This window comes from Miniopterus schreibersii (genome assembly GCF_964146895.1).
Source record: "Miniopterus schreibersii genome assembly, chromosome: 4".
Lineage (NCBI taxonomy): Eukaryota > Metazoa > Chordata > Mammalia > Chiroptera > Miniopteridae > Miniopterus > Miniopterus schreibersii.
The window spans coordinates 71,831,686-71,853,559 of NC_138105.1; the positions used below are offsets into that span (position 1 = coordinate 71,831,686).

The 21,874-nt window shown below is 54.9% G+C and overlaps 3 protein-coding genes across 4 annotated transcripts; 1 reads left to right on the forward strand and 2 right to left on the reverse strand.

The window, feature by feature from the left end:
* Positions 1–193: 193 nt before the first annotated feature.
* Positions 194–3,914, reverse strand: BEST2 (bestrophin 2; the record flags this gene model as incomplete). The annotated part of the gene is given in 12 exon segments (XM_081136087.1): positions 194–605; positions 1,053–1,242; positions 1,245–1,296; positions 1,298–1,381; positions 1,387–1,496; positions 1,499–1,553; positions 1,555–1,719; positions 1,887–1,964; positions 2,295–2,499; positions 2,501–2,789; positions 3,567–3,661; positions 3,763–3,914. Coding segments are annotated over 12 exon segments (1,887 nt in total).
* Positions 3,915–7,424: 3,510 nt separating this feature from the next.
* GET3 (guided entry of tail-anchored proteins factor 3, ATPase) lies at positions 7,425–13,609 on the reverse strand. Of its 2 annotated transcripts, XM_081136715.1 has the most exons (8): positions 13,521–13,609; positions 13,189–13,396; positions 12,254–12,401; positions 9,565–9,713; positions 9,334–9,484; positions 8,450–8,557; positions 8,161–8,358; positions 7,425–7,766 (listed from the first exon to the last, which is right to left on the reverse strand). In XM_081136715.1, the coding sequence occupies exons 2-8, from the start codon at positions 13,347–13,349 to the stop codon at positions 7,635–7,637; spliced, it is 1,047 nt and encodes a 348-aa protein (XP_080992841.1). In that variant the 5' UTR covers positions 13,350–13,396; positions 13,521–13,609; the 3' UTR covers positions 7,425–7,634. The 2 variants fall into 2 exon arrangements, with proteins under 2 accessions (XP_080992841.1, XP_080992842.1); XM_081136716.1 differs by lacking the exon at positions 13,521–13,609 and having other exon boundaries at positions 7,425–7,810; positions 13,189–13,373.
* Positions 13,610–15,095: 1,486 nt separating this feature from the next.
* On the forward strand, positions 15,096–18,625 carry TRIR (telomerase RNA component interacting RNase). The gene is made up of 3 exons (XM_081134125.1): positions 15,096–15,523; positions 17,812–17,889; positions 18,191–18,625. The coding sequence occupies exons 1-3, from the start codon at positions 15,185–15,187 to the stop codon at positions 18,296–18,298; spliced, it is 525 nt and encodes a 174-aa protein (XP_080990251.1). The 5' UTR covers positions 15,096–15,184; the 3' UTR covers positions 18,299–18,625.
* Positions 18,626–21,874: the final 3,249 nt, after the last annotated feature.

A 21,874-nucleotide genomic window follows, 5' to 3' on the forward strand; every position in this document is an offset into this window, starting at 1 on the left:
AAATCCCCTGCCCTTAGCCCAGTGCCTGGCCCACAGGAGATACAGGCCAGGTGTGAAGGCAGGAGCACAGGTAGTGGGAACTGGTCTGAAGCTGGCAGATGAAATCCACGTGAGGCTTATGCAGACCCGGACACCTGCCTGGGTGTGGTGTGGGTCTTGGTTCCCTGTTCTTGGGTTTCTTGGGCGCAGGGTCTCAGGCCACACTCTCCTCCTCCTCCCCAATGGGGCTGGGCAGCCAGGGTGGAGCTGGCCCCCGGGGTGCGGGCATGGGCACTGTGATGAAGGGCTCGGCATCCAGGGCTGGTGGTTCTGGCCCAGTGGGGGGCTCGGGTTCCGGATCTCGAAGGCCAGAGTCCAGCAGTAGGTCCCCACAGCCACACTCTGGGGCTGCGCCATCGAGGGCGCTGGTGCAGCTGGCGGCCGTGGACGCCTCCGACACGCAGCTGTTCTTGCGACGCAACAAGGACAGGCGCCGGCCCAGTAGGCTTCCTGCAGCAATGCCCGGGCCCACCGGCAGGAGGCGCTGCAAGGGGTCGCCATGAGCCTCGCCCAGCGGCACGTCCACGCCGTCCGGCCGCTGGAACTGCATGTCCTCCTTGGCTAGCCTGTGTGACCGGCAGTGGGTCAGAACTGTGACCTCGCCCAACTCGTTGGTTGACAGAATTGGGACCGAGGCCTGCTGCTTTTCTTGGATCCACCCACCCGCTTGTCTCACTTATCCCAAAAGATCTTGGCCCCTCCCCCAAGAGCCAGGCCTTATCCTCTGACTCTGGCTCTGCTCAAACTTAGGCCTCAAAGTCTTAGTTGTGGCATCATATTTCCTCTGGCCACCAGTCCAATCCTCACACAATTTAACCTTTAGCTCTGACCCAAATTAGTGGTCTGGCCCCAGACCTTGACCCCAATCCCTATCCTTATAGACTTTAGCTCTTAGCCCCAAATCTCCAGAATTTAGCCCTTAGCCCTGTTGTGGTATCCCCTAAATCCCTCAATTGGACAGCAGAGCCATAAGCCTGGCCCCCCAAGAGGCCCACCCCACCCCACTGGCTCACGTGATGTCAAATGTGGAGCCCTGGAAGGAGGGCTGCTGCCTCAGGAAAGCTGTAGCAGCGGTATAGGGGGCCTGAGCCTCCGCTGTGTCCCAGTACAGGTCCTTCTCCAGTATAGCCAGGTCGTCGTACATGTCGTCCACAGCCAGCATTGACACCTGCAGCCACGGACACTGGGCTAGGTGGGGAAGAGCAAAGCATGCACACCGCAGGGTGGACCCCTCAGGATGGGTAGGAGTGTGATACCAAAGAGATAAGGATGGTTCAGAGGTGAGGCCTGGACAAGTCTTGGCAAGGTTGAGGCCAGGGCCACTTTGGGAACCTGGGAATGGTTACAATGGAGTCTCACCTGGAAGTTGCGGTCGATCAGAAAGTTAGTCTCAAAATCATCATCGTCCTCTCCAAAGGGGTTGATGAGCTGCTCTGCTACCTTAGTGGGGAGAAGGGAGATAAGCGGAGACCTGAGAACCCCTGCCTGCCCCACACATGGAGTCCAGGCCTCGGGGGCCCCACCCACCTTGAGCCAGCCAGCATAGAAGAAGAACTGCAGCAGAGTGAAGACTGGCACAAACAGGTCAAGAGTGTGGTCTTTGTAGCCCTGAGCAGGGTCTAGGAACTGGCGACCGATGAGGCAGGCCAGGAAGTAACTGTACACCGCGATGGTCACCACCTGGGGACAGACAGCTGCCAGGCCTGGGCTCTCCTGGCCTTGGGTTCATGGGGAGACCAGGGCCAGGATCGGAAGTCACTGTGATGGGGTCTTAGCGGGCTGTCAGTTTCCCCTTGACACCAGTGCATCTGATAATGGATCTAAACGGAGGCACGAGGGGGGTGTACCTGGGTGTAGACGAGGGGTACACTGATCCAGTCGTAGTGAAAGAGCATCGAACACTTGCCCCGAAACACAGTCAGCTCCTGGGGGTGGATGCAAGTTATGTGGGGGCCTGACTTGTGAGCTCACATGTGGGGATTAAGTGTGGGTACTTGGGGTGGAGGTGAGTGGTCACTTTGCCGAAGGTGGTGGCATGTGCTTCTGGGGGCTCCAGGGAGAGTATTTAGTGGTGAGTATACACCTGGGGTGGGGGCCCCATAGAGATAGATATACACTTGGGGGCTGATGGGTAAGGGTGTTTGGAATCAGCCTCGTGGGAGGCGTGTGGCAGGTCGTCCTCTGACACAATTCCTGGGGTCGGTGATGTACAACTTATCTGGTATTTTGTATGAATGACTAGCTGGCAAGCCCACCTCGAGCAGCAGTTTAAGGGCGCTGTTGTCGCGGATGCGGCCCTCACGCCGGGCCTGTGCGGCCAGGTTAGAGAACCAGACGCAGGGCACCCAATACTTGTTGTAGGATGAGTTCAGGTTCTCGAACTTCTTGCGCTCCTCGCGTGTCATAAACCCTGGAGGGGTGAAGTCGAGGGTGTCACTCGTCCCGCCCCCCGTCCTTACTGGAGTCATGGCCACTCTCAGCCTCGGCCCTGCTCCCACCTCCGGCGCGGGCCTCACCGGCCTCCACCACGTGGTCTATGGTGGGGAAGCGCTTGAAGACCGCGGTGCTGACGGAGCGCAGGATGAGTACGGCCGAGAGCCCCGCGTAGCGCATGAGTGTGCGCCGGTAGAGGCGGCCGCGCTCGTCGCGTCCGTGCACCGTGCCCGACACTACGCTCATGAGCGCGTCGGGCAGCGGCATGCAGAGGTACTGGTTCCACCAGCGGTGCACCACGAGATTCACGTAGAAGCCTGCGGCAGAGCCGGGAATGGGGTCTCAGTGGGGACACTAGGGCCAGGGGCTTTGGGGGCCCAGGTCCTGAGGAGTGACACAGAGCCTGCGTCAGCAGCACTGGGCAGGCTGGTCACCCTGACCACCCAGGGCCGCCTGGGCTGGGAACTTGGGGGGTCTAGCCCTGAGGTCAGAGTGGTTGGAGCAGCCTGGATTACTCTGGCTACTTGGGAGTCACCTTGGATGGGAGACTGGAACCCCAGTATGGAGGCAGAGAAGAAGGGCCCATGGGCAGTTTTTCACTGAGGCCACAGGAAGCCCCTGAGCCAGAGACATATGAAGGGGTTAGGCACAGGATCTATGTCAAGGATCCTGGCATAGGCTGGTAACCCCATCCACGTGGGCAGAGAACAACTGGAAGGAGGCTGGGGACCAGGACTTGTCAGAGAAATACTTCCTGGGCTGGACTTGAGAGGACAGATTAATATGAGGTCCCTGGAGGAGGTTCCTGCAGCCCAGGACATGGGGAGGGGGTACTAGTAATCTTATGCAGGTACAGGTGGGAGTCTCTGAGGTGATCAGGGATAGCATATGGGTGACATGGAATCCTCAAAGGGGCACTGTGACCAGGTTATATCCAAGGGGCCACACCTGGCATAAAGGACGCAGAAATGGGGGTCTGTGGGGCTGGATTTGAGGGGTTCTCAGAGGGGCTGGTATGGGGAGGTCTCCAAAAGGCACGGATGGAAATGGGTTTCACCAGGTGGGGGATGGGGAACTCGGGAGTGCGAACACACCGAGCACAAAAGAGAGCGGGATGAGACTGGCGTACTGGTCGCAGTAGATGACGAGCTTCTCGAAGTAGCGCTTCTGCCCCTCGTTCAGCACGAAGCTGCAGGGAGGGGTGCGGGGTCACGGGCGAGCTCTCCTCCTGAGCCCTGTCGCGGGCACCCGGCCCCCAGCCCACCCTGGCCGGCAGCGCCCGGCCCTCACCGGTAGGCTGCGCTCAGCGCCATGTAGAGCCCGAGGAAGCAGAGCAGCTCGCGCCACAGGAGTTTGTAGATGCTGCCGCGCCACAGCAGCAGCAGCTGCGAGAAGCCGCCGAAACGCGCGTTGGCCACGCGTGCCGTGTACGTGACGGTCATTGCGGCGCCGGACCAGTCCGGCCAGAGAAGGTGGGACCGGACCAGAACCGGGACGCCCAGAGGGAGGGGCTGGGGCTGCGGGCGGGGGTGAAGAGGCGCGGTGTGACTCAGCTCAGCGTTTCCTCCCGTGCCGGCCACCTCGGTCCAGTCTCCTCCCGGCCTTGCCCAGTCGCGTCTCTAGCTGCCAGCCTCCCCAAGCCTTCTCTTACAGGCCACCCCCTTTCTGGGTTCTTGTTTCCCCACATCTTGCGCCTCTCCTCAGGCCCTCTCACCAGCCTCCACCTCCCAAACCCTTGAGTAAACCGAGTTGCCTTCTATCCCATCCCGTCCAGTCCCATCCCTTCCCGTCCCATCCACCTTACCTGGGCTCTATGTACAGCCTCTTAGGGTCCCCAGTGCCTCGGTTTCTAGGTTCTCAGGGCTCTGACTGACTCCCCCATTCCTCTTTCGCACATTCCACCTCTGCCCCTCACATCCCCTAGCTCCCAGTCTCTGCCCTTCCTCCACCCCTGCACTCTCTTCTGAAGCCCTATGAAGCCATCCTCAAGCCTCCAGGCCCCCAGATCCCCTCCTGCAGCCTCCCTACCTCAAGCTGGCCCCCTCTCCTGCACAGCTGCCTCAGCCTCTCCACCCTCCCCACTTAATTATCTTTTCCCTTCTCCTGGGTCCACCTTGATCTTCCCTTTCTTTATTCTCCAGGCTTCCAAGCTCTTCACTCCATACTCTGAGGGTTCTGATGGATTATTGCCTGATTCCTGCCCACAGACCCACCTGTCCTCAGGATCCCCTATTCCCCTGGGCCTGGGCCCTTCTCACCTGATGGCGGGTGCAGGACACACAGGGATAGGGACAGATGGGCAGGCGGCTTCAGTGTTGGGTGTGGCAGAAGCCAGACCCTGGGAGGGGGCTGAGGAATGGGCGTGGATGGTTCCTCCTTGGCCAGCACCCCTGGGCTGCAGCCTCAGAACTTTGGAGAAGTCTGGCGAGTTTGTTATCTAGAGCAGGGGGAGAAATCCAACCAAGCCTCCCTCGCTCCTCCCAGTCTCTCCCTGGCAGTCACTGGCAGGTCCAAGGAATCTTGGACCTAGAGCTGGGGGAGGGGGCAGGGACTGTGCCCTTCCCAGTCTCACACACACACACACACACACACACACACACACACTGCTCAGTTGGGCTGGCTCACTCCACAGTCACCTGTAATCATACACTGTCACAAAGGTGTACTGTACTTAGAAACACACATCAGAGACTGAGGCACAAATTCAGCTTCCTTCAACACTGACACACACCAGCTAAGTAAAGACCCTACCCAGAGACTAAAAAGCCTTCATACACAGCCACACACAGAGGGTGGTAGCACACATTTATTCCTGATCTTCCCTGCAGAAAGATACACCTGTGGTCACACAACAGATGTGGGAATGCCTGCCCTCTACACAGCTGCACATGCTCCTGGAGTCCCTTAGACCCCTCAGTGTTGCAAGGACACACTCATACAACAGCGACCCTCCTCAACAGTCCAGCAGACCCTGTGGGGCACATTCAGATGATGTCATGCCCATAACCCCTCATGAAACTCATCTGCATTTGCGCAATGGTAAGACACCCCTCCCTAATGCCTCCTTACTGTGGTGTGCAGGCTACACCCCCCCCAGACACACTTCAGATCTCAGACTCTTTCAGCATTGCCATGAACACACAAACTTGGGGACACAAAAACTTGTCCCACATTTGGCATGAATGCAGGACAGATGTTCCTGCTTCACAGACACACCTACAAAGTGGGCACTCCTAGCTTGGCACAAACAGCCTTCCTATCCGATTCCTCAAATATGCAGCCTGGTGTGGGAGGGGTGGAAGCTCAAGGGTCCAGTCCCTGGGCTCCTCTAGAGTCCACCTTGTGCGCTAGGAGTGTGGATGGCTTTACCTGGCCGCACCCGGAAACCCTGCTGCTGGCCAGGACACCTTGTTCCAAGCATGGCATATGTCTGCCCCGCCTGGGGTAATTAGGAACTGGCCCAGGCTGGCTACCCTCAACCCTCTCCTCCGCTGTCCAGCTGCCGGACAGCCCATAAAAGTGGATGCTTGTGGCACTGCTAGCTGTGGGCCCCAGGGAGGGGACAGGCTTCAAGTTGATGTAGCTCCATTCCTGACCAGAGGCCCCCACTCCCCAAGATGTATCTTTATACGCACTACAGCCAGCCTCCTCTTCTCTCCCCGTGCTCATCTCCTTCCTCCAGTTCAGTGTCCCCACACACTTCTGACTGCTGGACCCCTGCTGGGCTTGGGGCAGGTTGCCCAAGTTAGTTCACATGCTTAATTGTAACAAGGGATAACAACATTCGTAAAGACATTACTTATTTCATCTCATTGAGTCTTTACAAGCAGGCTTATGAAGTTGGTGCTTGTCATCCCCACCAAATGGTAGAGAAACTGAGGCTCAAATGACACAGCCCTTTTAAGGCACAGCTGGGATTTGAACCCAGGTGGCTCAGCTGGGAGCCTGAGGTCTTTGCCATGGGTTGCACCACTGTTTACAAGTGCCACCCCAACATGCCCACACCCGCTTGTGTATATCTCGTGCAATTGAGTCGTGGACACGTCTTGGCTTGTGGCTGGATTCCCCTCACACACACACCTTAACACACCCAGACCCTGGGTGTGCAGTTTGAACACCACTTCCTGACTCATGCGTGTCCTCAGGCACCTCTTGTCCATTTCCACCCCCCCACCCTCACCCCCAGTTCTGGCTTGGAACTTGCAAACAGGTCATTCCAGTCCTGGGTCTCCCAGGTGGGGATGAATGCGGCTGTCTAAGCAGTTGCAGAGGGAGGAGCTAAGGGGGCCTGCTGGATGCCTTCCGGGCTGCTGTACTGACCCTTCCAGGGTCAGGTGTATTTGTCCCATGGCTCTGTGAATGGCCACACTTGTCTCTATTTTAGGGATGAAACTCAAACTATAGGAAACATGAGGCCACTCAGTGAGATGGCCCTACAGGACTTCAGGGATATCTCTAGCCTGAGTCCTCTGCTACCCTGCCACCTAATCTGTCCCTGGTTGTAGCTATGCTTAGTAGAGCTGATTCCATCCACAGGGGTGTGGAGACTGTTAATCCCCAGTCTGGCCAGCCTAGCCTCTGCCCAGGGCGCCCACTAATTTCCAAACCAAACAGCAGGCAGTACTGGCCCACTGCCTGCCTAATCCGCTCTCCACCTGCCTGAGGCTCTCCAATGGGCCTCCTGGTTCCCACACTCTGAGCCTCAAAGGAAGGGAGTATATGCCCCTTTCTTCCACTCCAGGCATATGGCAGGGACACTCCTACCCATACAGAGCTACAAAAAGCACCCCCTTATTGAGGACACCCACCTTCTAAAATTGCCATAATAAACACACCTTTGTTAGATCTTTTGTGACTGTGTCCCTCTAGATGTGACATCTTTGTGCAGTGTATAACCTGTGCAACTGTACATGGAGACGCTGACTCCCAAACCCTTGTTTCAATACCCACAGTGGTTTATAATCATTTTATTGAGGAGCAAGAGGCGGGGAGAGGTGAGAGGCAGCTATAGCCTCCCCAACCCCACCAGGGGGAACAGACCCCCTCCCCGCCTCCCACCTCCCAAGTGGCTCCCCCTGTACTATGGGGAGACTTTGTGTAAACTCTGCCCCAGTGGGGTAGAGGGTGGGTGGAAATGGTAGCAGCTGGGGCTGGCAGCGGTGCTACTGGGCGCTGGGTGGCTTGTAGGGCTCCAGGAGGAGGGCGGAGAAGGTGTTGACCTTGTCTGCCCCCCGCACCTCATGGGGCAGCAGAGGCAGCTTCACAATGTGGAAGTCTTCATACAGGTCCTCCATCTGTGGCCGGGGCAGGGGGCAGAGGACAGTGGTCAGGGAGCTGGCTGCAGGGCAGGGACAGAATGTGGGTGGTTTGAAGGGGTTGGGTTGGGGGCCTCCCAGGGTTACAAGTGGGAGTGGGGCTAGTGATGTCAGAGATCCCTGGGCTGGACCTCCGGCTCCCCAGGGTGAGAGGTATTCAGGCTAGGCCAGCCACATTTCTTCAGGGCCAGAATTAGGGGGAAGGGTCTGAAGTAGGGGTGAAGGGCAGGAGGCTGGGGCACAGCTCAGAGGGGGGATGGAGCAGAGTCAGAGCATAGAGTAAATGGCTGGTGGTGCCGTGGTTAGGCTGGGCCAGATCTCCACTGCCAAGATCAGAGGTTTGAGGGCTGAGTGGATGGTTGGGCATGCACACCTGGTCCAGGTACTTGGCCTGGATCTTATGGCGGGCCTCACACATCTTGCAGGGCTTCTCAGGGTCCGGGAAGACGAGCTGGTTGACAATGATGTTGTGTGTGTCGATCTTGCATTTGGCCAGCTCCTGGATCAACCGCTCCGTCTCGTACAGGGACAGGAACTCAGCGATGCACACACAGATGAAAGTTGTCTGCTCCTGCAGGATGTGAGAGAGGACAGTGAGGGCCAGGTGCTGGCCCTGTCCCTGGCCCCAGGGCCTCTTACTGTCCATTTGCATCATAACTCACAGGATCCTTGAACTGCTCACTGACAGAGCGGATGACAGGCAGCGTCTCTTCCAGCTTGGAGGCCAGCTGGTCTGCATTCATATCCCCTAGGCCCAGCATATTGCACATCTAAGGGGAGGACATGGGAGGGCTTGAGGCTTACCTGGGCCGTTATACCTCCTGGGTTGGGGGCTTGCTAAATACCTGGGGTGGATGACTCCTGACACCTCCCAGTGGTTAAAGGCATGGGCCCTTGAACAGACCACAGGGATCAAATCCCAGCTCTGCCTCTTTTGGGGGCCTATGGCCAGGTGGCTCGACCAGAAGGCTTAGTTTCCCGATGTGTAGACCTTACCTCCAAAAGCTGGTATGCCAGATGAACTCATGGTATGTCATGTGCTCAGAACAGTGCCTGGCACAAAGTCAGCGCTCTACAAATGTGACTACCTGAGGCACAGGTCCCCAAAGGGGTACCGCACACACCACCTGGGGAGTAGTATGTGTGTAGAAGTGTGGCTGTCATGTTGACATGCTAATAATAATAAATGGGAACACTCGCATGCTCTCCATTTGACAGACAAGGAAGGTGAAGCCCAGAGAGATGAAGTGATTTGCCTAAGGTCACACAGCTGTGTCACACTAGAGTGCAAAGCATCTGAGCCTGAGCCACCTGGCTCTGGAATATGTGCTTTCAAGCTGTCTGGGGCACTCAGCAGGCAGGGACGGGAACACCAAGTCCCCAGAGTGGGGGGACAGTACCCCCCTAATGAAGATCCACCCTCCCCCCATTGGGAACCTTGGACCCAGAGAAGTTATGTGAGAAAGGCTTTTCTCACTGCACATCTGTGGGCCTGGGGACTGGCTCCCCCTCAGGGGACACCTGGATGCCCTGGGGCCCTGCCTGCCTGTGAGATGAAGGGGCTGATCTGGTTCTTGATCTGCATGAGGCGGCCTAGGCCCCGCTCCACGATGGTGGGGAAGTTGAGCAGCCTCAGCGTGTGGCCTGTGGGCGCCGTGTCAAACACCACCACTGAGAAGTTCATGCCCTTCACCAGCCTGCAGGGAGATGAAGGTCAGGCCCACTCTACTCCTTCTTCCACCCCAGCCCCAGGCAGCACTAGCCTGCTGGGCCTGACCTCATGACTTCTGCATAGCTCATGGCCTCGTCGATGCCTGGGAAGGCACTCATGGCCTCCTGCATCATCTTCTTGCCCATGCTTAACATGTTGTCCTCCTCGAAGAACTCGTCAGGCAGCTCTGCCACTCCAAGGCTGGGATCAATCTCCTGGGGGGGGCCAAGGGATCAAGACTCAGGCTGCTGCTGCTACTTCCAAGGCCTTCTCACCTGAGCGGGCACCAAGGCCAGGGGAGCCAGTAGAGGGCCTCAACCTCAGCCCTGCATCAGGTCCCATCAAGAAAGAGGCTGGGGAGACCCTCAAGGTGCCATGGCCCTCCCTCAGGCACTAAGGTCTCCCGACTGCACAAAGGGTCAAACTATTTAAAAAACATGGAAAACTGCAAACTGTGATCAGTGTCCACAGAGAGAAGCCAAAGCCCTCTGCAGGGCTTTAACTGTCTATTCCTCCACCCGGGCCCCTGACTGCTTCTAGATTATTCCTCTAATGTGAGTCTTCCCTTATCATCTCATCTAACAGTGTAGACACAGCCTCCACTGTCCTGCCTTCCTTTCTCCTTAACATCCAGCCTCTCTTCACATGATTTACTCATCACATTTCTCATCTGTCTCCCTAACAAGAATGTCAGCCCCATGAAGGCACCAGGAACTGTCTGGCACACAGGAGGCCTCAACATGGATGTGGAATCCACAAAGGTATGACCATCCACGGGGACCCTGTCCTGTCCTGGACTCAATGCTTCCTTCTCTATCCTCCTACTGTGTCACCTCTTCTTGGTGACTTCATGGGTCCTGTGATGAAGCCCCCAATTACTGGCCTCAGAGGCCCACTTCCCTGCACAGAGCTTGTCTATCTACCACCACACCCACCACACCCAGTTTCCCCCTTGATGGGTTATTTTTAGTCACTGGGTCACCTATGAGCTCACATACCACTCTTTCTGACCCAGGCCTCCTTGCTTCCTGCTTCAGTTACTTAAATCTCTTTGGGCCACCTTGTCCCCTCTCCCCTGACCCCAGTTTACAGTCGGTGTATCTCTGGTTGGCACCCTTATCCAGCTCAGGCTCCATAGGCTGTCTCTACAAACACTCCCCTTTCCCTCTGTGGTTGGCAAAATCCCCATCCTGGTTGTTCCCGGGTCACCGGTGTGGCTGTAGTGAAGTAAACATCAGAGACTTCCACCTTGCTCCCCATTGCTAATCATGAACTCCAATGGGTATTCGACAGCCAGACAATTCACTTTTGGGAGTGTTTATGTCACATCTTATCCCTCCTCAAACTCCTGTTCCATTCACTCCTTGCTCTCTGCTGAGACCTGTGCCTCACAGAGAAAGAAAAGCCACTGGCTGTCAAAACCCATATATTCCCCGCCCAAGGAAATGCTCCAACCCTCCACTTTGCCTCCACATCCCTGGCCCTGGAGGAGCCCAAGTCATGGATCTGTACGCTGGATGGAGCTCACTCCCACCTGAGGACAGTCAGCTGTTGGCATCCTCACTCCTTCCTTTAACATTTACTTGTCCCTCCCTGTTGAAGTATTTGCATTGGCAAACAAACATGCTCTAGCATCTACTTTCTCAAAAAAGCCCTCCTTATCCCTTCCATCTCCCTCCAGTGATGGCCCCATTTCTCAGCCCCCATCATGGTGCTCACTGTCTCCACCTCCTCAGCTCATCCAGTCCAGGCAGGCTTTTGTTCCCACTCTTAGGGTGGTCTCTCTAAAACTGATGTACCTGCTGGAGCAGACAACTTCTTTCTGCCCAAGTTCCTTTGCCCTCATGGAGCTCAGGAGCCCATAACCTCTACCTCTCCTCCCACCTCCTTGGTGGCTTCTTCTTGGCCTCTTTCACTACCTAAAGGCTGATGAAAATGTTGTTTCTGGGCCTCTGTTCTCTCATATTCTTCACTCACACAGCTTTAAATACCACCCTTGGGACAACGACCTCCAAATCAACATCAACATCCTCTGAGTTCCAGGCCCACATAGCTAAGACACTGTCCTGGTGTCCCCACTTGGATGTCCAGTGGTCACCTTGGATTCACTGTGGTCAAAACAGAATTCCCGACTTGTCCCTTCTAAACCTACTCCACTCCTCGTCTTCCCCATGCCAGCTGCTCAGGAGTCAACTAAGATATTACTTAATTCATTTCTTTCTCTCACCCATTACAATCAAGCAGCTGCATTGCTTTACTTCCAAGAGACATCCCAAATCCAATCATTTCTCCCCCAACATTCTGCATCCATCTTAGTACTGGCTGCCATCATCTCATGTCTGGTCACTGCCCAAGGCTCCTTGTTAGTTCCTTACTTCCAGCCTCAACTTACAACCCAATCTCTGCATGGCAGCCACAGGGAACTTTTCAAGGCTATGACATTGCCCTGCTCAAAATGAACAGCTTCCTATTAAACTTGGAATTAAGGCCAAACTGCTCCCAGTGGCCTACAAGGTCCTACACCACGTGGCTCTGATTGACCTTTCTGATGTCTCCCTCCCCTTGCTCACTAAACTCCAGTCACTCTGGCTTTCTGCTCCTCAGTCGTTTCCCTGTGGGTTTGTTAAAGAAGAGGCGAAACTGGAGAGACAAAGAATGTAGACTGGGCAAGATATTGTAGCTGACAGTAGGTGTTCACAGAAAAGACCTGAATGGGCATTTGCCAGAACGGGGAGCTAAGCCTTGCTCTACTCACCATGGCAAAGAGGTTGTCATAGCCTTTCACCTTGGTGGGCACCTTGGAGAACTTCTGGTCAAATGCATCGGAGATGTTGTGGGCTGGGTCTGTAGAAATGATAAGAACACTCTCCCGCCCCTTGGATAGCTGGACTGCTAGGCTGCAGCTGAGCAAGGAAAAGGTCAAAAGGTAGGGAGTAAGGGGTCAGGGTCTGCTCCCTAGGTCTGCATGGGGAGATGTAGGGCCCAGAAGCAGGGGCCTTGAGTATATGGGTAATTGTGGGATCAAGCCTCAATCCTTGTACAGAAACCCTCTCAGAACTTACCTAGGACCCCGCTAGCTGGAAAGAGTGGTGAGGTTCAGTCTGGCCTGAGGCCTGCGTCTTGTTGCTGGCACAGAGTGGCATGGTCCAGCTGTCCAGCTAGCATACCTAAGGGGTCCCTTGAACCTCCTGCTACACTCAGGATGGTTCAGTTCACTTGTCCAGGATAATTTGCCCCAGGGATCCCTCCCTCTCCTACCGACTTACGGGAAGTCTGATCACGTGCCCCCCCCTTTTCATCACAACCCCACCCCCACCCCCACGTGGGCACAGAACAGCAAGTTTCACCAGAGTAGGATCGTTTGTCCCGGTGCCCCTCCCCCTACTCTGAGCTCACTCTGGTATGGTCCAGCAGATTGGGACATCTAAGTGCTCTCCGGGCCCCTGTGCACTGGGTTCAATGTGCTTCGGCCCTTAAGCCCCAACAGGGATGGTCCAACTCAGAGGGTGCCAGGCCGGAATTCAGGAGGTATTTTCCATTTGTCCTAGGTAACTTCTGGAGAGTACATCCCGGAAGACCCCGGCCCACCTCCAGTGCCCGGCTCGGGATGGAAAAGCAGGTCCCTGGCCTTCCCCTTCGCCCAGCGGTACATCCCACCGGTCTTCCCGGCTCTGACCGCAGCCTCCTTACCTACAGGTGGTCTTGCCAACGCCACCTTTGCCCCCGACAAAGATCCATTTAAGGCTACGCTGCTCGATGATGTTGCTAAGCGTGGGTTCCAGCGGCTCCACATCAGGCGCATCCTCGAACTCCTCTGCTTCAACCCCCCACCCGGCCACCCCTGCCGCCATCTTGGGACCGGCTCACGTGATCAAGCGGAGCGCACCACGCAAAGCACCTACAGGGGAAAATCCCTGTCATATCTCCATCAGGCCTAGCATCTCGAGCTAATTTCCTCATAGCCTGACTTTTAGACGCCAATAGAAGCTATATGTCCAATGTTCTCCTTTACCAGGGCTTACCTCGCCGATCTCTCGATTATGTTTTCTCACAGACGCCCCCTGCCTAATTAACATATTGGTACGCTCCAGAATACTCCCCTTTACTGATTGGACCCTAAGTCTTGCAGCGCTCTTTTCATTGGCTACACTTTTTTTTTTACTTTCACCAATCACTCGCACGTTCCGGTAGCCTCCAACCTCACCTTAGCAACCAGCCAAACACCCAGTCCATGCCCTTTGGGTGAAGTTAGATCCCAGGGCCGCCATAACCTGACTCCATAGGCTCAACCTCATGTCGATCATTTCCACCTCTGACGCAAACCAATCAGATGAATTAATTAGTTGGCTAAGAACGGTCCTGAGGCTGTGAGTGGGCTATAGGGAGAACAACTTCAGTTTGTGCGCAAGGCCCGCAGATCCTTGTTCGGTGCTCCCAGAACTCCCATGCTGGGCAGACCAGAGCAGGGACCACACTTGCAACTGCGCTCCTTGTGTTGGAAGGAACCCTATTCCTGAAAACCTCCTTACAGTTTGCTCCCCGCTGGGAAGGGGAGATTCCAGTTCAGCGAATTCCCCGTTTGGACCTCAGCAATGGGCAGGATTACAAACTGGGTCCCAGGCCCTTGGCAGACACTGTTTTTTGTTTTTAAAGATATTTTATTGCCCTGGACGGTATGGCTCAGTTGGTTGCGCCTCGTCCCATGCACCAAAAGGTCGCCGGTTCCATTCCCAGTTACGGTACATGCCCGGGTTGCGGGCTCTATCCCTGGTTGGGGGGTGGGGTGGCAGGAGGCAGCTGATCACATCGATGTTTCTCACTTTCCTCTCCTTTTTCTCTAAAATAATTTTAAAAACATTTAAAAAATTTAAATTGATTTTTAGAGCGAGAGAAACGGAGAGGGAGAAACATCGAAACAACGATCGGCTGCCTCCTGCCACCCCCGTACGGGGGATCCAGCCCACAACCCGGGCATGTGCCCTGACCGGGAATCCAACCGACAACCTTTCCAAGTGCACGGGACGACGCTCAACCAACTGAGCCATACCGGCCAGAATTTGGCCGGCACCCTTGATTCTAAGCTGGGGGACTCCACAGTTTAGCAGTCCTACCTGCTTCGAGTATATTAGCCCATAAAATAATACCCTGATTCTCATGGGGACCCCAGCTCCACGGAACTAGCTGTGAACGCATTCTCAAATGAGAGCTCCATCCCAGAGTCAGGTAACCAACCCAGAACACCCTCATTTCTCCTCCGAAGATCCAGGCTAGATATGCTCTCTAGACCTAGTTAGGGACCTATGTTCCAAGGTGTCAGTTGAGCACACAGCCACAAAAGGAATCCCTCTCCTCACTGAGATTATCTTTGGTGCCAAGAGGGGATTCTAGTCACTGGAAGCTATGCGCCCCCAGTCCCAAGCGGGAACCTCACTCCGGAGAGCCAGCTACACCATGTCTCTGTAACGCCCGCTCAAGTCCAGCTGGACATAAAAGTCTGCGGAGCGAAGGACTCGCTCCAGTTTTAACCCCTTCTTCGCCCCGCCCCTCAGGTCCCCCCTTCACTGCGGACGCTACCGGGCCAGACCTCTCTTCCCGGCATGCATTGCCCGGGATCTGACTAGTCTGGCGCCTAGCGCGGGGCCGGAACGGCCTTCCCGGAGTCCTTTGCGCGGCACCTGGTGACAAAATGGCTGCCCGAGGGAGACGGGCGGAGCCTCCGGGCCGGGAGGCGCCGGGCCCTGCGGCGGGCAGCGGAAGCGGGAGCCGATGGGCTGAGTCGGGGCCCGGGACTTCGCCCGAGAGCGGGGACGAGGAAATGTCGAGTCCAGTGTCGGGCGGCGTGAACTTGTTCGCCAACGACGGCAGCTTCCTCGAACTGTTCAAGCGGAAGATGGAGGAGGAGCAGCGGCAGCGGCAGGAGGAGCCTCCTCCGGGCCCGCCGCGACCCGACCAGCCAGCTACCGCTGCTGCAGCGGGTCCCGGGGATCCGAAGAGGAAGGGCGGCCCGGGCCCCACGCTCAGCTTCGTAAGGAGCCGCGGGGGTGGGGGCGGGCGCCAGGGCCTTCCTTGGCAGGGGGAATTGGGCCCGAGAAAGGGAATCGGGATCCAGGTCCACCCTCCAACCTTGATGAGGGTTACATTCAGGTCATTCGCTGAAGTTGCGGAACCTGGATTCCCGACGAAAGAGGTTTGGGGGCGAAGGTAGGGACCCTGTAGCCTGCTCGCGAGAACCGGGAGCCGGGGATAGGGAAACCAGGATACCAGGATTCCTGTTTAAGTGGTACCGTAACTACGGATACTGGGACCATCTACCGCTATTCGGAAGGGGAGCAAATTCAAATCTGGAGTCTAAGATATGTGGATTAGAGACTCAGACCACTTACTGTGTGACCTTAGGAAATTTGCTTGGCTTCCCTGAGTCTCATCCAGTGTCGGTTTATGGAGCACCTTACCTTGTGCTGGGCGTTGTACTAGGTGTTGGATATGCCCTGGTGACATGACAGACAAGATCACTGCTTTCCTGGAGCGTCTGGGACGACCTACCTTCATTTTTTTGTATTTGGAAAAATGGACATCACCTCATCTTTTGATGTGATGAGAATTCAGTGAGGCTATCCTGGAAAAGGCTTTAGCATGGGGCCTGTCTGATAGAAAGGGTTAAACCAGTTCTCTTTTAATTGTTTTAAATTAAAAAATTTTTCTTATTAGAGAGGAAGGAGTTGAGAGAGCGAGAGAGAGAGAGAGATTGACTTATTATTCTATTTATTTGTGCCATCATTGGTTGATTCTTGTATGTGCCCTGACCCGGGGTTGAACCTGCAATCTTGGCGTGTGGAGTTGGTGCAGTAACCAACTGAGCTACCCAGCCATGGCCAGTTGTTCTCAATTGGGGATGATCTTTCCATTTAGCAAAATCTGGAGACATTTTTGGTTGTCAGAACTGGGGGAGGAGGTGCCACAGGCATCTGACTAGAGACCAGGATGTTGCTCAACATTCTACAAATGCACAGGACAGCCCTCCTCACACCCCCAGTTTCCCAACAAAGAATGATCCAGCTCCAAAAGTCATTAGTGCGAGATTGAGAAACTTTGGGATAAATAAATGTCATTTATATTGCTTGCTTGCTCAGAGCTTGCTTTGTCTCTGGTGTTGAGATCAAGCCCCTGCTATGTGGAGAAAAAAGTGAGAATAATGGACTGGGAGTCAAGTTTCTTCACCAAAAATGGGTTTGACTAGTCCCAGCAGGGCAGGTCACTTAATGCCTGATTGATGGGTGGAGATGGGATGATGCCTTTCAAGCCTGTTGCAGCCCATAGGGCACAGGAAATGGGGAAAGATGGCGGACCAGGACAAGAGTCCAGAGTGAGGCTTCTGTTTGAGGAAGGGAAAGTGTCAGGAACTGGGTTGGTGTGAGAATTGTGTGGAAGCTGAGTGCCCCTCCTTGAGTGGGAGTAGCAGGAGTCACTGCCTTTTTCATTTGTTCATTGAAGGGCTGTTGTGGGAGCATCCTCAAAGAGGCCAGGCCAGATTAGGTCCAGGGGACACAGTGTTGCTTGGTGGTTAAGAATGCTGCTCTGTGACTTCAACCCACTTGACCCTGAATTCAGCTCCATTATTTGCTGCCAGCATAACCTAGGGTACAGGCCTCTCCTCAAAGATGTTTCCTCATGTATAAAATTGGAATGGTTGTATCTGTGAAAGTGAAAGGAGATGGTACATGCAAAGCACTTGGCACTGGGCTTGGCATACAGTAAGTGCTTAATAAAAGGAGCTGTTGCCTGGCCAGGTGTGGCTCAGCAGTTGAGCATCGACCTAGGATTCAGGAGATCGAGGGTAGATTCCCGGTCAGGGCACATGCCTGGATTGTGGGCTTCATCCCCAGTCAGGGGCATGCAGAAGACAGTCGATCAATGACTCTCTCATTGTTGACGTTTCTGTCTCCCTCTCTCTAAAATCAATAAAGATATATTAAAAAAATAAAAGGAGCTGTTGCTGCCTGCATGGTCACTGCTAGGGGAGGGTGAGGCTTCAGCATGGAGACTGAGGACAGAGCCTGTCCCCACTGATGTGGGGGTTCTCCCTGGGAGGACAGCCTGGGGGCCCAGGACTGCCTGGGCATCATGGGCCCAGGGCAGGCGCTAAGAGTCGCGTGTGCTCCTCTCTGATTGCTGCGCAGGTTGGCCGGCTGGCGGAGCTGGGCGCGGCGTCGGGACGGGCCACCGGGCCGGGCTAGGAAGGTGTAGTGGGCCTCAGCGCCGCCAAGGGCGGGCCCGACTCCTGTAACCGTTGCAGTCTTCTGTCCCTTCACCCAGGTGGGCAAGCGCAGAGGCGGGAACAAACTAGCCCTCAAGACGGGAATAGTAGCCAAGAAGCAGAAGACGGAGGATGAGGTGAGCAGGCCAGGTTTGGAAGCTACCCACGTGGCCTTTCCTTAACTACCTCAGCACCTGGCTAACCAGCCCTGTCCCTCCCTGTTTAGCATATGGGCCTTGGATGGGGTGGGGGGCGGAGGGCTTTCAATAAGGTCCCCAGATAACTTGACTTTGAATGTCTTTACCTGAAACCCAGGACCTCTGGGATGGTGACACTGGGGTGGGCCAGGTGTCTCAGGACAGTCGTGACCCTGGTTCCTGGCCTCCGTGGTATCCCCTTCCCAACCTCTTGTGTGTGCCCCTGCCTCCCTCCTCACAGGTATTAACAAGTAAAGGTGACGCATGGGCCAAGTACATGGCAGAAGTGAAAAAATACAAAGCCCACCAGTGCGGTGATGATGATAAGACTCGGCCCCTGGTGAAATGACCCCCTTCCCCCGCCTGCCCACGGCCTGGGACTCTCTGCGATGTACATAACTATTTAATGCGGTGGCAGCAGCGGCAGCCTTTCCCCCCAAGGACTTAAACACAGAAGGAAACCGAGATGCTTCCCGCAGCTGCGGATGATCCTCCAGGACTCTTTTTTACCTTGAGCACTTGCCTCCTGCGACTTCATACAACAGTGGTTTACTGTCCCCTCTCTTTCCACCTCCTTGCTCTCTCTGGCTCTTTCTGTCTTCCTCGTCTTACCCTCCCCTTCTTCCTCCCCTTAGCCATCACTTCTGGGAAGTAAAGAACTCGACTTAGTGCTGGAGCTGTGTGCTTGGTTTGCCTTCTTTGCTTCTTCCAACCTAAAGCCTCCCTTGCTGCACTCACCAAAGCCGGGATCTGGCCTGGTGAGGGGAACTTGGGGTGTGTGGGGAGGATGGGGGCATGCCTGGTCGGTAGGCCTGGACTCTTTCCCCAATACCCATTTCCCCCCGACACCTGACTGGACCTCCCACTGTTGCACCTAATGTTCAGGGTCTCTTCACAGTCCCATTTGGCTGGACCAGAGCTGTTACTCAACAGACACTAAGCACCTACTGTGTACCTGGGCGTGGCCCTGGGGCCACAGCTTTGAACAGAACAGACCACACTCACTCCCAGCCCTTGTGGAAGGAAACAGACAAAAGGGAAGCCATTTGGGAGGTGAAGAAGTACTGGGTAGAGGCTGGGCGAAGGTGTTTGTTTTCATTGACATCTGATTAGGGACCTGAGGGAGGTGAGGAAATGAGTTCCAGGTGGAGGGAATAGCCAGCATAAAGACAGGTGGAAGAGTGCCTCATCCTTATGGGGAGCTTTGAGGGGGCCCATATGACGAGCAAGGTGAGTGAGGAGGATGAGTGGATTACATACAGAACCTTGTGTGTTACGGTGGAAACTTGGGACTTTATTCTTATTAGAAGAAACCTTTGGGGGGTTTAAGCTAAGTGTGTTTTATATTAACAGGATCTACCTGGCCGAAGTAGGGCTGGGGTGGAACCTGGGAGACAGAGAGGCTGGGTCATGATCAGGGGAGCAGAGGTAATGGGCTCTTGGCAGTGCAGGAAGTGAGGAGGGCTAGGATCTGGATTTCAGGGAAGCTGCTCTGTTCTTCCAGCTACTTGCAGTCCTTCCAGGGAGGCTGGCTGTATATATGATCAGGAGAAGGAGCACATAGGAAAAGGAACATAGGAGAAGGAGCACATGGGCTTGTTGGGGGACAGGGTGTCCCTAAAGGAAGTCTGACTCCCCTAGTGCCCCTCTAATGCTCCTTGTCCTGTGCTCTCCTGATGGAGCTGGAATGCTTTAAGATGCCTTTGCCTTCCAACCTCTTCTCAAACCTAATAGACCTGGGGTCCCTGATATGGCCCTACCTCTCAGGCCTTCCCAGGCTCAAATGCTCAGCGCTCCAGCCTATCCCATGGCTAGGTTCCTGTACCCCTTCCATCAGGGGAGGACCAGAACTTGGAGGATCATGGTGGTCACTGGGACCTATGGAGGCAGAGGGAGGAAGGACAGGCAGCTGTGGTCCTTCCTAGGAGAGGGCAGAGGTGGCACCTTGCTGGCTTCAGTCTCTGCCAGAATCCAGCCTATGAGGGTTGAGGTGGAGCACCAGAACAGACAAAACTGTCCTAGTGGAGCTAACATTCTAGTTGGGGGAAACAGACAAAACAAAACCAGGACACATCAGATGGTTATACATTCTAAGCGGGGGGGAAGCATGAAAGGGACTGAGATGAGAGTGGAAGAGATGGCCTGCCTCCCGGAGAAGGTGGCATTTATCCCAAGTTCTGAAGGTGAGACCAGCAGTGAAGAGTCTGGAAGTATTCCAGGTGGAAGGAACAGTAGGTACAAAGACCTCAAGCTGAAACCATGCCTGACTTGAAGAGGAGGGAGCAAGCCAGCTTTGGAACAGGAGACGTACCCCTCTCATTTCTTGCTAATACACAGTAAAGTCTGATTTATTTTCCACATTGGCCCAAAGTGCTGTTCTTCCTATTTTGGGGATGCTGAGCTGACCCAGGTGTGACTTTAGCCTTGGGGAAAGGGTATGGGGGGAGGGGAGATATCCAATAGAGCTACCTCTACCTCCTCCTCCCTCAAAGCCACCAGCAGTGGTTGGATCTTTAAAAAGAAACACGTGGGAGAAGTAGGTCGCCCCTGCAGCAGCTCAGCTTCTATTCTGGAGTGTCAAGAGGCAGGAGGAGCTGAAGGAGTCCTGGCACACCCCTTTATGGTGCTCACCAGCTCTGACCTGGGGAAAGTGAAGAGGGAGGAAAATTTCAGGTTTTGGTGAGTCAGTTTGGCTTCAAACTATTCTGATGCCTGTTAGCTGTTTGATCTTGGGTAAGTCACTTAGCTTTTCTGTAGTTCAGATTCTTCATCTATAAGACTGGTAAAATGCAGAACCATTTCTAGAGTCAGGTTCTAATGTTCATCTAGTCAATGGTAACCCTGACATTTTAAGCAGCTGTAGTTGCTTTTCTGGGTGTGAAGCAACTGGCTTGTGTTTGGTGGTCGTGTTTGAGAACTGCTGACCTTTAAACACCTGTGCAGTGTGTTGAGACGCTCAGGCAGAGAGGCTATTGTAAAGTGATAGGCGTTTCTCTGCCACCTCAGAAGTGATAGGCGTTTCTCTGCCATCTCAGATTCATGCTTGGGCATCTGCTCCTTAAGTTTCTTTTTTGCCCTAGAGCTTCTAGATGAAGTAAGTTTGCAGTGCACATGGCTGTTGTGGGAATTACATTTGGAAACCACCTGACAGGCAATAGTAGGTGCTTAAGAAATGGGGGTGGGGGTGAGGAGTCCCGACACAGTACTCAAATCCACCAGGTGGGGAGAATAAACAATAGCACTGTGGACCGTACAGGTAGCAGGGGCCACTTTATTCTGCCCCATCCCCTCTCTCCCGAGGCTTGCGCAGAGTCGCCGGAAACTACGTGTTAAAAGGGAGGTGAACCCTAACAAATTCTCTCCTGAGTTTCTTAACTCGCTCCCCATCTACCCTTATCTGGGGCAACCCCCAGGCCTGAGCAGAAAACTCCCACTGTTCGTACCCCCTCCGGAAACCTACACACCTAGTGCCAGTCCCCCAACCCCACTCCTTCTGCTTAACGCTCACCTCCAGGGCTCTACAGATCCCCAGTTGTTGAGTCTCAACCAGAGCCCGTAAGCCCTCGGTGGCAGGAGGTAATTTGTAGTTCCAGAGATGCGCCAGCGCGAGTGAAGGCCATTGCGCATGCGTGGGCAGCGGTTTTCTGCATGTCTCTCTCAAACTGGGTATCTGTCCCCCTTAGCCCGCTGAGGTGGGAATCCAGGCAGCTTCTTTAGGGAATCCGACTGTCTGATGGAACTAGGCGCCAGCTGACCCTTCCCAAGCCAGTAGTGGCAAGGGAGGTCTTAGGTACCTGTTTTTCATGAATGAATGGAGCGGGGACTGACTTTGCCAACAAAGTGGGCTGAGAAACCTGTCCCTTTCCTCCAGGCTGGGGCAAAAATTGACCTTGTGCCTTTCCCGAGGCCAAAAACTCAGGCCAGG